Below are 17584 nucleotides of genomic sequence, written 5' to 3' on the forward strand. Positions count from 1 at the left end.
ATTGCTGTCCGTCGGGGCGGAGACAACGCAAAGAGGAACATTTTTTCTGTAAGTCAGAAAATCGCTCAGCGACGCAGGATCCGTCGCTGACCGTCAAAATCAGGAATCCAGATACGTATGCCGTCTTTTGAAACTGAGCATGCGCGGAAGAATTTCCCATCAGGGTAATTCATTCTCGCTCTCTCTCTCTTTTTACTATTGATGCTGCCTATGCAGTATCAATAGTAAAATAATATAATGTTAAAAATAATAAAACTGATACGTCATCGGGTCATTTCACAAGGCATTACTGGGAACGGGAGCTGCCGGCAGCATCGCGAGCATCGGGAAGGCCGCGGGAAGGCTGCGGGGGACGCCGGAAGGTAAGAATATCACGATTTTTAATTTTTATTATTTTTAACCTGGGTTGTGTTGTGTATGCGTTCTCGCAGCGGAAAAACGCGGCGAAGACGCATACACAAGGTGTGCACATAGCCTCGACGGATCCGACACAAAAACGGACCCAGTGCATCCGTTTTTTACAATCTGCACAGGATCCGTCTTTTCAACATTTTGACGGAGTGTGACTGATTGTAGAAAACGAAAGTGTGAAAGAGGCCTAACAAGTTTGAAAGTCATAACCTATCCACAGTACAGGTGATATGTTGATAGCTCGTGGGTCCCACTTGTGTAGACCCACGAGCAGCCCCATGTAAACTATTGTCAATGCGTTCTATAGAGGCGATTCAAGAGGTGGGATCAACCATGGATATGTGACAACTTTCAAACTTGTGCAAACCTTTTATACATCTACTGTATTTCTACTTATCCGAGAGCCCCAGCTCTTATGTATCAGCCAGACAACCTAGATGGCAGTTCTATAGAAGCGACTGATTATGGCCTAACAACGAGCAGGACAGAAGAGGTGGTTATATGGACAAAGTCCTCAGATCTTAGAGCGATGTCTTATATCAAGACATTATGCAATGTAACACTTACTTTTCCAATACAGGCTTGGCTGTTACACTGTTACATATAAGGTTTATAGTAGTCGAGAATCTTTGCTCCTTTCCACACGTGTCTCCATTTGAATAGGTCACTGAAATGATTTTATCTGGTGGATGCACAGAATGGTTATAGGAGAGGTTACTGATGAGCATTACATTCACTGACTCGAATACAGCCAGCTCATTTTATAGCCAAATCACAAACTTAGGTAACAATTTACATAATGGTCACGTTTAAGCCATTAAGATGTTCACAATAGCACGTATAAAGAGTTGTGATGTTAAATTTACAGGATCCATAACAGATCCGGGTAATAAAGTGCGAAGCGATTAGGACATTATGGATATAGGAAGGGGCAATGTTGTCTTTCCTGAGTATATCAATGTGCCAGGATCTTACGTAATTTATTAATGTCAAAAGAAAAGCCACAAACACATAGTCCACACTTGCTATAGTGACATCCAAAATTAACACCTTTAGACCAAACTTCACCATAGGGTATAATATGACACCAAATTCACAACATTTTCTGATAATTATTTGAGGGAATAAATATATTTAAACACAAAAAACTCCGGCATAACCAAAAATTAAGTATAAAAGACAAGTACAAAGTTTATTAATCAATAACAATTAAATCACAAATACATATGTATATCTGCTGTATGCAGTATATATCAAACAGGAAAAATGAGATAAGGAGAACATGACGGTACGTCAGGTGGCATGTGGTTTAACAGGAAATCATCCCTAGAAGGTGCGCACAGTATACAGCTATATCAGTAGGTCAGGAAAATAGTAAACAGCTTAACAAAGCGCCAACAGTACATCAGACTATTCCCAACATACTGACCATACAGCGCATAATTACGCTATCAATTGTGCACACTTCCCCATAGATCAGAGGGAAACCAGACCACACTTCACCTGATTGCCCCGGACGCGCGTTTCGCGGTGAGCTTTTTCAACAGGGGTTAATATAATGCCCGTCTATTGTGCTTATATATCAATGGTACCGGAAGTATGGCCGGAAAACGGCGCATGCGCAATTGCAGCCCATGCGCGCCCTCTCCTGTGGCCGTCACAACAGAGCGTCCATGTAGGCGGACCAATATAAATAAGGGAGCAGTGACATGTCGCGTAGTATACCACACAAGTGGAATTACACGAAATGAATTCTCGGAACTTAAATTCCCTGCTCCCATCCGATGTTTTAAAGGTCCTACATCTCAAGATGTTAGGAGAGGCGACATGTCCCGCAAGGATAACAGCCTTGTCATGGGTTGCTTGTGCCAAAAAAGTTTAAGCAACCCACGACAAGGCTGTTATCCTTGCGGGACATGTCGCCTCTCCTAACATCTTGAGATGTAGGACCTTTAAAACATCGGATGGGAGCAGGGAATTTAAGATCCGAGAATTCATTTCATGTAATTCCACTTGTGTGGTATACTACGCGACATGTCCCTGCTCCCTTATTTATATTGGTCTCACATCGAGAGAACTAAAAGTTAGGACGCGCGAACATGTGCGCGATATTATAGCTGCCAAGGAAGTGACAGACATATCTTGCCTTAAAACGTTGCCGAGACACTTTCGGACACACCACGGGTCCGACCCCAGTGGCTTAAAGGTGAGGGGCATAGACAGGGTTCATGGAGGTATCAGGGGTGGCAATATGGTTAATATCCTGGCACAATGTGAGTGCAGATGGATCGTCACCCTTGACACCATTGCCCCCAAAGGACTCAACGAAAAGTTGAGCTTTGCCCCCTTTTTGTGACCTACCCCGTCAAAAAATACATATATTTTTTGATATATTTTTTCATATTTTTTGATATGTCCCACTTTTTCGTCTTGTCTGTGTGACTTGTCAAATTTGTAAGGAGCATTTGGGGTGGTTTTCCTCTCTCTGTTGATATCCCATAATTTCCACCCATTTTTAATTGTACTTGTTTACTCATTGTCTTTTTAGCTTTTAATTTTGTTTATTGACCGTGAGCCCAGAGGTCGTATGAAATATGGCGGACCCTTCTTCACCTATATGGATCATAGAAAATAAGATTTCTTCTTTTCGTCGTACTATAGACACTATGCACTGTTAACACTTTAATAGGTTTAAGTGGGATATTTATTATTCATTTTGTCTAGATATCTTTTTGCAATAACTTATGGGCTTATGTGCTCTTTTAGTGCTCTATACTCACTGTTCTTTAGTTATGTTCTGTTAATGAAGTGGGTTTTTCTTCCCCTCTTTTATGCAGGTTGATCACTATAATACGTTCTGCCACACATATAGTCCTTTTAGATGTGTCCGCACCCTCGGTCTTCTTCAAAATGGCGGCTGATGGAGTGCATGCGCGCTTGTCGGCTCTGATGCCCGCCCCCTCTAGTGGCTATCTAAGGCTACGTTCACATTTGCGTTGTGCGCCGCAGCGTCGGCGCCGCAGCGCACAACGCAAACAAAAACGCGGCAAAACACACGCTAAAACGCTGCGTTTTGCGCCGCATGCGTCCTTTTTGGCCGAAAGTTGGACGCAAAAAAAATGCAACTTGAAGCGTTTCTTGCGTCCAACGCTTGCGGCCATGCGGCGCAAAACGCAGCACAACGCATGTCCATGCGTCCCCATGTTAAATATAGGGGCGCATGACGCATGCGGCGACGCTGCGGCGCCCGACGCTGCGGCGCTGACCGCAAATGTGAACGTAGCCTAATGTGAACAGCGCGCCGATGTAAGATGACGTCACTAGGCAGGTTTCCGCCTACATGGACGCTCTGTTGTGACGGCCACAGGAGAGGGCGCGCATGGGCTGCAATTGCGCATGCGCCGTTTTCCGGCCATACTTCCGGTACCATCTATAATATAACGCTGGGAGCGTCACTCTGTCCGAAGCCTTTATAGACTGCGCAGGCGCGACGCTCCTAGCGTTACATTATAGTGTCAGGAAAAAAAAAATGGCGCCGGAAGGCGCGGACTGCCGGGAGCAGGGGGTCGGGAGCAGGGGGACACCGTCCAATATTTCCGCCCTGATTATGCTGTGGCACTTCATGCCACAGCAATTTGTTACGCCCGCCATTCCTTTCCGGCGCCATTGTCTTGCTCCTCCTGGTGCCGGAATCGGCGCCTGCGCAGTCCGCGCTTTCCGGCGCCATTTTCTTGAAGACACATTGCAGTGTGTCTTCAAGAAAATGGCGCCGGACAGCGCGGACTGCGCAGGTAGGTGCCGATTCCGGCACCAGGATGACACAGAAAATGGCGCCGGAAAGGAATCAGGTAGCGCAAGTAACAAATTGCTGTGCCATGAGGCTGTGGCACTTCATGCCACAGCTATTTGTTACTTACGCCACCTGATTCATTTCCGCTGCCATTTTCTTGGTCCTGCTCCCGGAATCGGCGCCTGCGCAGTCCGCGCTTTCCGGCGCCATTTTCTTGAAGACACATTGCAGTGTGTCTAAAAGAAAATGGCGCCGGAAAGCGCGGACTGCGCAGGCGCCGATTCCGGGAGCAGGACCAAGAAAATGGCGGCGGAAATAAATCAGGTGGCGACAGCCGCCGCACCCAGCACAGCCACCGCACCCAGCACAGCCGCCTACAGCCACGCACAGCTGCATACAGCCACGCACAGCCGCCGCACCCAGCACAGCCGCCGCCCTGAGCACAGCCACGCACAGCCGCCGCACCCAGCACAGCCGCCGCACCCAGCACAGCCGCCGCCCTGAGCACAGCCACGCACAGCCGCCGCACCCAGCACAGCCGCCTACAGCCACACACAGCTGCATACAGCCACGCACAGCCGCCGCACCCAGCACAGCCGCCGCCCTGAGCACAGCCACGCACAGCCGCCGCACCCAGCACAGCCGTCCACAGCCGCCGCACCCAGCACAGCCGTCCACAGCCGCCGCACCCAGCACAGCCGCCGCACCCAGCACAGCCACGCACAGCCGCCCGCACTCAGCACAGCCGCCCGCACTCAGCACAGCCACGCACAGCCGCCCGCACTCAGCACAGCCGCCCGCACTCAGCACAGCCGCCCGCACTCAGCACAGCCGCCCGCACTCAGCACAGCCGCCCGCACTCAGCACAGCCGCCCGCACTCAGCACAGCCGCCCGCACTCAGCACAGCCGCCCGCACTCAGCACAGCCGCCCGCACTCAGCACAGCCGCCCGCACTCAGCACAGCCGCCCGCACTCAGCACAGCCGCCCGCACTCAGCACAGCCGCCCGCACTCAGCACAGCCGCCCGCACTCAGCACAGCCGCCCGCACTCAGCACAGCCGCCCGCACTCAGCACAGCCGCCCGCACTCAGCACAGCCGCCCGCACTCAGCACAGCCGCCCGCACTCAGCACAGCCGCCCGCACTCAGCACAGCCGCCCGCACTCAGCACAGCCGCCCGCACTCAGCACAGCCGCCCGCACTCAGCACAGCCGCCCGCACTCAGCACAGCCGCCCGCACTCAGCACAGCCGCCCGCACTCAGCACAGCCGCCCGCACTCAGCACAGCCGCCCGCACTGATGGGGGCGCAGGATGGAGCAGCACGTGATAGGATGGGGGCGCAGGATGGGAGCCCATGACAGGATGGGGATGCAGGATGGAGCAGCACATGACACGGTGGAGCAGCACATGACAGGATGGGGGCGCAGGATGGAGCAGCACATGACACGGTGGAGCAGCACATGACAGGATGGGGCGCAGGATGGAGCAGCACATGACACGGTGGAGCAGCACATGACAGGATGGGGGCGCAGGATGGAGCAGCACATGACACGGTGGAGCAGCACATGACAGGATGGGGATGCAGGATGGAGCAGCACATGACACGGTGGAGCAGCACATGACAGGATGGGGGCGCAGGATGGAGCAGCACATGACAGGATGAGAGAGCAAGATGGGAGCAGCACATACCAGGATGGAGACCATATACCAATATAAATGCTCGCCACCCGGGCGTAGAACGGGTTCAATAGCTAGTTGATATATAAGCACAATAGACGGGCATTATATTAACCCCTTTTGAAAAAGCTCACCGCGAAACGCGCGTCCGGGGCAATCAGGTGAAGTGTGGTCTGGTTTCCCTCTGATCTATGGGGAAGTGTGCACAATTGATAGCATAATTATGCGCTGTATGGTCAGTGTGTTGGGAATAGTCTGATGTACTGTTGACGCTTTGTTAAGCTGTTTACTATTTCCCTGACCTACTGATATAGCTGTATACTGTGCGCACCTTCTAGGGATGATTTCCTGTTAAACCACATGCCACCTGACGTACCGTCATGTTCTCCTTATCTCATTTTTCCTGTTTGGTATATACTGCATACAGCAGATATACATACCGTATGTATTTGTGATTTAATTGTTATTGATTAATAAACTTTGTACTTGTCTTTTAAACTATGTTGTATTGGACCGATTTACTCCATTTTCTTTTGCTGAACTATTTCTGGAGTTGTCCAGTTGAGTGGATGCCCTTGGGGCATTCGGGGAGAGTTTTATACTCTCAAATTGATTATAGATTGGTGGTTTCTGATTATGTCTACAAAAATTAAGTATATATAGTTCACTGGCTCAAAAAAATCTGATGATTGCCTGTGCTAGTTGCATAAGCTGCAAAGATGAATATAATCAATGGCTACAGCAGTCACAGCCTGTACTACTGGCATCATGCCTCCTGTAGCCAAGCACTGAGCCATTAATGGTTATAGCCAAATATTGGCTGCAGCCGCCATGTTCTGAGTCATTGTAAACTATCACAGGGAGGATGGTCAGAGCATAGATTACTGGGCCAAAGAAAAGGTAACTTCACTAAGGACAAAGGCCTTCACTAATTTCAACTCATTTAATTTGAGGCCAATTTTTGTTTTTTATTTTACTTACTCCCCACTGTCTTCCAAAAGAGTTGGAATGGAGAAAACAAATTCTGCAATTCCTTCACTGTTTCAGCCTTCTGTGTTTACTGTGCAGTAAAAAAACAATAATGCTAACTTTATTTTTTCGGCTCAGTACAATTATGCCGATACCAAATTTCTATTTTTTTTTTGTACTGCTTTAAAGGAAAAAAAAATCTTTTGCAAAAATTTAGCTTGTGTTACCATATCCTGATTGCTTTTTTTATGGGTCAAGATAATGAAATAGACTCAGCTTCTGAACCATGCTTGCTGACCCGACCATCCATACGGCACATAAGGGGCATATCAAGAAGTAGTTAAAAATGCGTAGTCCGTCTCTGAAGGCATAAAAGACACAACTGGCCAAATCCACATTTGATTGAGGTCGTCATAAAAATGTATTAAACTTAAACCATGGTCACTACGCTCTTCTCCCTACCCTACAGACGTCAAAAGAATATAATTGCATGAAGTTCTCCCTATCCCAGCAGAAGAGGATATAGTCTGTTCTTACTAAAAGGAGAAGGTATACAGGGGCTGACACAGTTTTCCCCTCATATAGGTCTCTAAGCAGTGCAGACCAATTCTTGGCTTACCTTGCAAAGTCACTTTCTGCGTATACACCTGCCCTAAAACCTGGACATGTCCATTACTTTCCCGGCACACACTTGCTGTTTCTGGACACCCACTAGGCCCTTGGTTTACCCTTTGGCAAAGGTTAATATAATACCTGTATACAACAATAAAATACATAATTATAGTTAGATAATACTGTGGAATCCTTTGTGCTACAGCCAGATTCTGTGTACAAGTAGAACATAAGAACTTACCTATCACCGTTATGAATAACAATCCAGCATCCCGTCATCGAGGACAGCATTCTAAGGTCATACATCTGGTGATTAAAAATAAACTTGCAGTCTAATTTTTTGGGAAGACAAGCTAGCTGCGTTTTCCATTCAAAGGTAACTGAACACCCATTAGTCTCACTCAATATGGTAGGAGATCCCTTTCCAGAACTTTCATCGCATTTAAAGAAGATAGTGGAACGCCTCTTTTCGGATGCTTGAAAGTAACAAAAAACAAAAAGTTATCCAATGTTTTCCAAGTACTGTAGGTTCCAAATTATAATAAATCTATTAATAACAAGAAATAGAATAAGTCACAGTTTCACGCACCCCTCAGGGCCTGGCACTAAGCACATGTGCCAGCTTTGTCTGAAGTATTCTTATAAACAAGAGTGAAGTTACAGAAAATCAACGTCTTATTAAACCTACTTGGATAACATTTCCCCCAGCTTCCAGTTGTCTCAGGATTGGCAACTGTTCCGCACCACAAACTCTGTCTGTCATCTGTAGTGCACGTGTTATAGGTTTTACCTTTATAGGTGAATGGTAGGATACAGACATCACCATTTTCAGTCACTATTGCAAAAAAAAGAAAAGGAAAACGCTTGTAACAAAACTAAAAGACCAATAGTTCAGACGCCGAAAAATTACAACTGGTTAAGAGATCTTCTATTTTACTGGAAAAATTGACTCAATGTAACATGTAAAGTAACCTTCCAAGTATGTAACCCCAAATCGCCATTACCTATAGGAGAATACTTAGCAAATTAAAGCTGCACTTTAGGAGAGTACCAATGGCATTTTTGACTGGTCTAAACATATGTGTGCCCTAAACATCGGGCAGCACGAAACAGGGAAAGGCTACCACTTTACAAAGAGCTATGTTTTACTGTCACGTTTCACAGTTGTCTTGGCTGTTCCCCATTGGCTTGGAATGATTGACAGGTCACTACCCGTAATTACAAGATGTGAAAAAACAACCTAGATGATTTGCCTTAAAGTTCCCTTAACTATAAAGCTCAGCACAAGTCCTGCTGTAACACATTCAGCTTTCAGTGCTCTGTTCCAACTACCGTACTCTGTTATCTATTTATTAAGATATAGAGGCAACAGGGCATTTGACCAAGCACACCAGCTTGGAACAGCGAGAGCCATTAGGACAATTGCTATGGGTGAAGCAGATGCGAGGGGCTGGTGCGTTTGAAAGATGTGTAGCGGCATCTTGTTGGGGGATGAGAGGAAGGAGGTAAGCCGATAACTGCTGTATAGAAATCGATGATGGGACACCAGAGTTTTATTCATAATAGTGATTGGTAAGTTCTTATGTTATACTTGTACTCAGAATCTGTCTGTAGTACAAAGGATTATACAGTCCTACATGCTCTATTCTACAGGAGGCGGGGACAGTGACGGCAGCTCTGATTGGGTGCCAGCGTCACATGTCACAACAACCGCACGGGAGCCCTGGGAGTGTGAGTGCCGACACCGCTGGAATAGCGCCGACACGGGAGGAGAGTATACGCTTTATTATGTTATGGGAGCCAAACATTTTGATCAAGAAGGGGGTTATCCTAGTAGTGGACAACCCCTTTGAGCTCTGTCTGGAAATATAACTACTGCATACTTTTGGCTAAGTTCTGGGCAGGCACTATTTTTCAAGCTCCATGGAAAAAAGCTGTATACTATAGGAAAAAAAAAAACCACTAAAAGCTCTCATTCCACGAGAAGGACAACAGAACACACTTTTATTATTTCACTGTCACTCCTAATGAATTTTATTTTTCTTTCTTTTATCTTCATCCTCCGACTAAAAAAGCCACCCCAATACCCAGTGGCGTAACTACAAAGTTATGGGCCCCGGTGCGAACTTCCAAATGGGGCCCCCCCCCCCTACCTCCGTGACGCCCCCCCACCCCCTTCCCCTAGATACGCCTCGGACTGTTGCAGGAATCTCCTGCACTGCAACATGGTGTTGGGTGCCAGCACAGCCCGCACAGTGGTATATCCAGCACAGCCCGCACAGTGGTATATCCAGCACAGCCCGCACAGTGGTATATCCAGCACAGCCCGCACAGTGGTATATCCAGCACAGCCCGCACAGTGGTATATACAGCACAGCCCGCACAGTGGTATGTACAGCACAGCCCGCACAGTGGTATATACAGCACAGCCCGCACAGTGGTATATACAGCACAGCCCGCACAGTGGTATATACAGCACAGCCCGCACAGTGGTATATACAGCACAGCCCGCACAGGGGTATATACAGCACAGCCCGCACAGGGGTATATACAGCACAGCCCGCACAGGGGTATATACAGCACAGCCCGCACAGGGGTATATACAGCACAGCCCGCACAGGGGTATATACAGCACAGCCCGCACAGGGGTATATCCAGCACAGCCCACACAGGGGTATATACAGCACAGCCCGCACAGGGGTATATACAGCACAGCCCGCACAGGGGTATATACAGCAGAGCCCGCACAGTGGTATATACAGCACAGCCCGCACAGTGGTATATACAGCACAGCCCCCACAGGGGTATATACAGCACAGCCCGCACAGGGGTATATAGAGCACAGCCCACACAGGGGTATATACAGCACAGCCCGCACAGGGGTATATCCAGCACAGCCCACACAGGGGTATATACAGCACAGCCCGCACAGGGGTATATACAGCACAGCCCGCACAGGGGTATATCCAGCACAGCCAGCACAGGGGTATATACAGCACAGCCGGCACAGGGGTATATACAGCACAGCCCGCACAGTGGTATATACAGCAGAGCCAGCACAGGGGTATATAGAGCACAGCCCGCACAGGGGTATATACAGCACAGCCCGCACAGGGGTATATACAGCACAGCCCGCACAGGGGTATATACAGCAGAGCCCACACAGGGGTATATACAGCAGAGCCCGCACAGGGGTATATGCAGCACAGCCAGCACAGGGGTATATAGAGCACAGCCAGCACAGGGGTATATACAGCACAGCCCACACAGGGGTATATACAGCACAGCCCGCACAGGGGTATATACAGCAGAGCCCACACAGGGGTATATACAGCAGAGCCCGCACAGGGGTATATGCAGCACAGCCAGCACAGGGGTATATAGAGCACAGCCAGCACAGGGGTATATACAGCACAGCCCGCACAGGGGTATATACAGCACAGCCCGCACAGGGGTATATACAGCAGAGCCCACACAGGGGTATATACAGCACAGCCCGCACAGGGGTATATACAGCAGAGCCCACACAGGGGTATATACAGCAGAGCCCGCACAGGGGTATATGCAGCACAGCCAGCACAGGGGTATATAGAGCACAGCCAGCACAGGGGTATATACAGCACAGCCCGCACAGGGGTATATACAGCACAGCCCGCACAGGGGTATATACAGCAGAGCCCACACAGGGGTATATACAGCAGAGCCCGCACAGGGGTATATGCAGCACAGCCAGCACAGGGGTATATAGAGCACAGCCAGCACAGGGGTATATAGAGCACAGCCAGCACAGGGGTATATAGAGCACAGCCCGCATCTCATCTCCCCCCCCCCCCCCCCCCCCCGATAATGGCCCCACAGTCCGGTGAAAAAGAAAAAAAAAAACTCTCCTCACCTTTCCTTTTGCCCGCGCTGCTCCTGGTGGCTGCAGTCTGCCCAGGACACTGCAGGTGCGCGATGATATGACGTCATCGCGCACCCGCAGTGTACTGTCAGAGGCAGAGCGGGGAATGATGGGAGAGGGAGCGTCAGGTGACGCTCTCCTCCATCATTGCATTGAACTATACCGGTGTCATAGACGCCGGTATAGTTAAATGCGGCGGCGGCGGCGAGGAACAGTGCAGCGGCCCACTACTGGCATCGGCTCTTCTGGCATTTGCCAGAAGTGCCCGATGTCCAGCCCGGCCCTGCCCTGCCCTGCCGGCCCGGGGCCCCTGACCTGCGGGGCCCGGTCGCAATGGCGACCGCTGCGACCGCGGTCGTTACGCCCCTGCCAATACCCTCTCCTCACACTGATTTCTCCTTCACTTACACACGATTTCCATCGTCTCTTCCGACTCTTGTTCACTTGTTCTTTTCTTTATTGTTCCCCTCAGAAAAAACATTAATTTGTTGGACCTCCTCTAACTCCAACTAATTTCCTTTTCACCTACCTATTCTTTATCACTTTTCAAAGCACCATTTCATACACAAAATTGTCCCTCGCTTGATTTTTCCCACCTATAACTTTTTTTTTTTTCATTAAGATATTACCCTATGCTCTGTTTCCCAACAGTATTTATCTAACAGAAAGCAAGTCAATTGCAAACTTGCATATTTTCATAACAATTAAGCAAAGCAATTTAATAACTTGAGACTATTCCTTTAAGGTAGGCAATAATCTTGAAGCAAGGTAAAGTACAGTATATTGTTCTGGTACGTAGTCTTCTAATTCAGAAAGACATTTAGGCTCCCATCAGTTCTATGCTGGAACCAGTTATTGTGTAAACTACAACAAGTACAGGAATGAGAACGTCTAAACTATACACCGAGTCACTTTGGGTACAATAAAAACACAAAACTGGGAAATACTAGAAATTAAATGGAATCATAAAACTACCAAATAACTGTTCATGATGTTTTCTTACCTGGTGGACAAGGGTCTCCCCCGGCATACTGAAGTACCACCATATTCCCTTGGTGATCATACTCCATTTCAAAGGCATTTGCATTTCCAAAAGAGACAAAGTTTCCAGACTGAAGACACACAGCACCACTACATTTGCCAGTCGGCACATTTTGTGCAGGAGAGCACACGCCAATATAGTAAGTGTTTAGACCAGTTGCCTGAAATTAAAAATTCTTATTCATATTAAACTGAACATTTATAGAGACATATAAAAAGTCATTTTGTTTTTCACAACTCCCTAAATAACCATCTTGCCTCCTACACTGGGAAACTGCTTCATTTCTCTTATTCATTTTTTCGTTTCAGACAAAATGTAAAGTGGCTGCACTGGTTGCATGATGCAAAAAAGGTCAAAGGCAGCAAGTGACATTACATGACCGCGGAAGCCAATCAGCAGCCACAATCAATTACGTTTCAAGAATCTAAGGAACCTTTTGTAAAGAACAGTCATAAGTGTAGATAAAAAGAAACCCATTGTCCCGTTCCCTAGAATGAGAATATCTAAATACCCACTGATAGGAGTATTATCAACTCAAGCACCCACAGGTGTGATATCCTCTATCTATACCTTTTTGTTAAACTCTAAAATCACATCCACTCAGCTCGCCGAAGAACGCAAGTGGCGACACTTAATACCCTCTATCACTGATGATCAGTGGAGCAATATCCTGGGGGCACATACAAGGTGTCACCTGCTGCAAACAACAAGTTAATACAGTTGTATATTCTTCACCAATCCAATCTGACCCCACGTAGATTACATAAATTTGGTAGAGGGGCAACTGATGAATGTCATAGGTGTGGGGAATTGGGGGCAGATTTCTGGCATCTAATTTGGAACTGTAGAATTATACGAAGATATTGGAGTGAGGTCATAGCTACATTGGAGAGGATAATTGGGATACGGATCAAATGTAATCTAAAGTTGTGCATCCTGGGTGCTGTGGATGAGATGTTTTACCGAAACGCACGTCAGGGTGGACGGGTGTCCCTGCGCTACTTACCATCTTCATCAGGTAGTGTGTATACATGGAAGTTTGTTGTATTATCGTACTACTTATCAGCACTGCAGCTATGGAGCATATAAGTTTACCATTGCTCACTAGTTATCTTTCACGGTTACATCTGTTCCATGAGTCTGTGGATGCTAGTATATTCTGCATTCTCTGTATATATTTGTACATGTATACCCCCATTCAGGGATACACCCAACATTGGGCTGTTTTTAATGCTGGTGACATTTAGTTGCCATCTTTTAGCCCTGCGTGTCCGGTTGTCTGTTTTTTATTGTTAAATATCCAATAAAGTTGTTACCATTTTAGATTCTATGACTGCTCGGTGGTTCTTCGCAATTCTATGTAGTTTTGCAGTTGTCCATGTATCCATGCTTAGGTGGTAGTGTTACTGATAGATACACTTACAGTATATATGTATACTTTTATAGATAAATTGGATTTGTGAGGGTATAAGTTCTCTACTGCCAATAATGCACATCAGAATTTGGCTATATATAAATGCAGACAACCAAACAATTGTAGACACCAGGAGCAGTAGCAGAGTTTCAAAACATAAAAGGGACAATTTAAAAATTAAATAAAACTGAGGCTGGGGGACGGGGTGGGAAATCCCATTAATGTAATCAAAGTTTGATCAGCATAAATCAATCAATTTATCTTTACTGGTGTAAAGGTACCTTCACTGGTGTAAAGGTACCTTCACATTAAGCGACGCTGCAGCGATAGCCACAACGATGCCGATCGCTGCAGCGTCGCTGTTTGGTCGCTGGAGAGCTGTCACACAGACCGCTCTCCAGCGACCAACGATGCCGAGGTCCCCGGGTAACCAGGGTAAACATCGGGTTGCTAAGCGCAGGGCCGCGCTTAGTAACCCGATGTTTACCCTGGTTACCAGTGTAAAATGTAAAAAAACAAACATGACATACTCACCTGCGCGTCCCCCGGCGTCCGCTTCCTGCACTGACTGAGCGCCGGCCCTAACAGCAGAGCGGTGACGTCACCGCTGTGCTGTACTTTCACTTTCACTTTATGGCGCTCAGTCACTGCAGGAAGCGGACGCCGGGGGACGTGAAGGTGAGTATGTACTGTTTGGTTTTTTTACATTTTACACTGGTAACCAGGGTAAACATCGGGTTACTAAGCGCGGCATCGTTGCTTTTGGTGTCAAACACGACGATACACGCCGGTCTGACGACCAAATAAAGTTCTGAACTTTCTTCAACGACCAGCGATATCACAGCAGGATCCTGATCGCTGCTGCCTGTCACACTCAACGATATCACTAGCCAGGACGCTGCAACGTCACAAATCGCTAGCGATATCGTTTAGTGTGACGGTACCTTTAGACTTAACCAATTAGTACCAAGAATGGATACATCTATGGCCAGCTTTAAGCTTCATATATTCATAACGTCATACAGCTTTATGGCAGTACCCAGAATCTTTATGCGTTTGTATTACAGACCTATAAACGCTCCATGTGATGCAATTTGGTGCCCCCAAAATATATGGGCTATCATTTTTATTACAGACTTCTTTGTAACCCATAAAGAAAAAATTGCAAACTAAAGACAGACATAAGTACTCTTCTACAAGCCCCTGTAATTTCATGGTTGTTAATATTGCTGATGCATGCTTTCTGGAGAACAGCTTGCTAGCTCTACATGAATTGTCACATATTGCTTTTAACCATCCAACAACAACAGAAGAGCTTCTTCAATTTTTTACAAATGCATTGTTTAAACTTTCATTAGCTAAGGGCTTGTGATACAAATTAACAGAAAGGTTTGCAATGAGGCAAGATTAGTGGGCATACATACTTACTTTGTGCATCTCTTTTGAGAGACTAGAGAAATTAAAATTGTACTGTAGCTGCTGGTCCTTCAGTGAACATCCGGAGATAGTTTCTTCATCAGGGCACACTAATGGAGTGTCCCATTCAAAAATATAATTGCATTCAGAAATCTCAACAAACTTTGGTGTACCCTGTGAAGGAATCATATGATAAAAAATATGATATAATGATGCTGAAAGAAAACAGAACATAAAAATGTAAGCTGTTTTATACACTCCAAACTTACCAAATCCGTGCCTGTGTTGCAATGAAAGATAATCGTGGTGGAATAGTATTTCTGTGGCATAGAACCACATGTTGTCCGGCTGTCCATTGTAAGTGAAACAGTTTGTGTAGTTATATTAAACTGTGGAGCGCTTGTTGGCTGGCCAATGTCCTTTTATTGGTATGAAAAAAATACATATATATTAAGATCTATTTGGTCAGGGTGTAAACAAACTAATACGAGAACATATTTTCCAGCTTCTGATTTTATTCTAATTGGCTAGTAAAGGGTTTGTCCAGGCAATATTCCCAGTATTTATTGCTGAAATGAATTAAAGTACTATTAAAGTATCAATACTCCCCAATCTACTGTCTGAGCACTCAGACATCTTGGTCTGTGCTACCTAGTCAGGTCCTCAACATAACCTAAATGGTCAGAAATGCCCACTCAGCCAATTACTGGCCGCAGTGGTGACTTGACACAACCCATGACTGGTGACTAGCACAGCTCTGGTCATTTCAGGTATGACCAAGATGGGACCAGAAAAAACAGACTAGCATGGTCAGAGTGAGAGCCAAAGCAGGACCTGGGAGTGTTCAGTAAAGTATAAAAATTCTAGTATATGAATCACTTCATGATTCCAAACAAGGCACAATTAATACCATTTACTACGTAATATGAATCCTTATTACGCCTTGATGACAAGGCAATTTAAAAAAAAAATCTCACTTTTTAAAATTGTAGTGCAGCGGGGTTGGTACAGTGTGACAGACAGGCAGTGAAACAAAAAAGTTCTAAATAGTGATGAGTGAGTGTACTTGTTACTCGGGTTTTCCCGAGCACGCTCGGGTGACCTCCGAGTATTTGTTATTGCTCGGAGATATAGTTTTCATTGCCTCAGTTGCATGATTTACGGCTTCCAGATAGGGAACAAGCATTCCTCACATGTATTCAGCGCTTTGATGTGGGCTCCCGCAGTGAGCCCGCATCAAAGCCAGAACATGTCAGCTGTTTTTAACAGCTAACATGTGCCCGCTATAGGCGCGGGTGGAATCGCGATCCACCTGCACATATTAACCAGTTAAATGCACCACCGTGCAACGCTGAGGAGTGCCAGTCCTTTTGGTTACTCTTGGCTCCATGTTACTTCACACAGGCTGAACTTTGCAGAGCCACCTGCTCTGCACGTTTGCAAACCAAGACTGACACACCCAACCCTTTGCTGCAGGGTTGTTGTTTTTTTGTTTTCTTTAAATGAGATCTGTGACCATTTGCCTCTTGTAATAGCTTGCCCAAGACCAAGCACTTTTATTTTGCACTGCAATCACAGCTATGCCACTGACTGCAATGCACTGCAGCGGCCTCAATATGCTTCTGTGTGCATCCTGGGGGACACATAGCGACCCTCGCATATAACACCTGTCGCTGCCTCACAGATGCATTATTTTCTATGTGTTATCAGTAGGTCAACATAGATGTACAAGAGTTTTTTTTTGTATGGGAGGTTTGGTTTTTTTTCTAAAGGAATCATTTTCAGGTAAATATATAGTGTATTGAGCAACATTTGTTTTTGTCATTTTGCAGGTGATAACAAAACTGTTGATTTTGGCACAGCCAGCTAAAATTTGTATTCATATGTTTGGTGGAGTTTTATTGGGACATAAAAGAATTTTTCATAAATTCAAGAAGCTGCAGAACATGGCAGAACTAGAAGCCATAACTGAGCATCCCCAGATGATGATTTATTGGATGTGTGTGTGTGGGGGATTGCTTGGGTGACACTGGGCCTCTACGTTCAGTCTAACCACTCAGATGCCAAAATCAATTGGGGCTACAACATCTAAGGAGCTAAACATCCTGGATCAGAGTTATCTGGTTCTTAGCCTATGGAGCAGAGCAGCAGCTGTAATTTATAGCTCATACTTAATGCCAATGACATCAGCTACAATCCTCAGACTGGGCCATCACAGTGCCATACATCTATGGTCCGTGACTTTAACCACTACCTGATGTTAGTGCCATAAATATAAGGCAGATAATGGTGAAGAGTTAAAATCCACTAGCATTTATATGGGATTTTTAGGAGAACCATGTAACACAAAT

General features: G+C 46.4%; 1 protein-coding gene across 1 annotated transcript in view; it reads right to left on the reverse strand.

The window, feature by feature from the left end:
* Positions 1-17584, reverse strand: part of IGF2R (insulin like growth factor 2 receptor) — a 243002-nt gene that overhangs the window by 32110 nt on the left and 193308 nt on the right. The window contains exons 36-42 of the mRNA XM_077283114.1: positions 15503-15652; positions 15246-15407; positions 12365-12563; positions 8149-8295; positions 7702-7936; positions 7468-7601; positions 979-1093 (exon numbers count right to left, since the gene is read on the reverse strand). Of these exons, the coding sequence (XP_077139229.1) occupies positions 979-1093; positions 7468-7601; positions 7702-7936; positions 8149-8295; positions 12365-12563; positions 15246-15407; positions 15503-15652 (1142 nt within the window). The remainder of the gene's footprint in view (positions 1-978; positions 1094-7467; positions 7602-7701; positions 7937-8148; positions 8296-12364; positions 12564-15245; positions 15408-15502; positions 15653-17584) is intronic.

Source organism: Ranitomeya variabilis, chromosome 2 (genome assembly GCF_051348905.1).
Source record: "Ranitomeya variabilis isolate aRanVar5 chromosome 2, aRanVar5.hap1, whole genome shotgun sequence".
Taxonomy (NCBI): Eukaryota; Metazoa; Chordata; class Amphibia; order Anura; family Dendrobatidae; genus Ranitomeya; species Ranitomeya variabilis.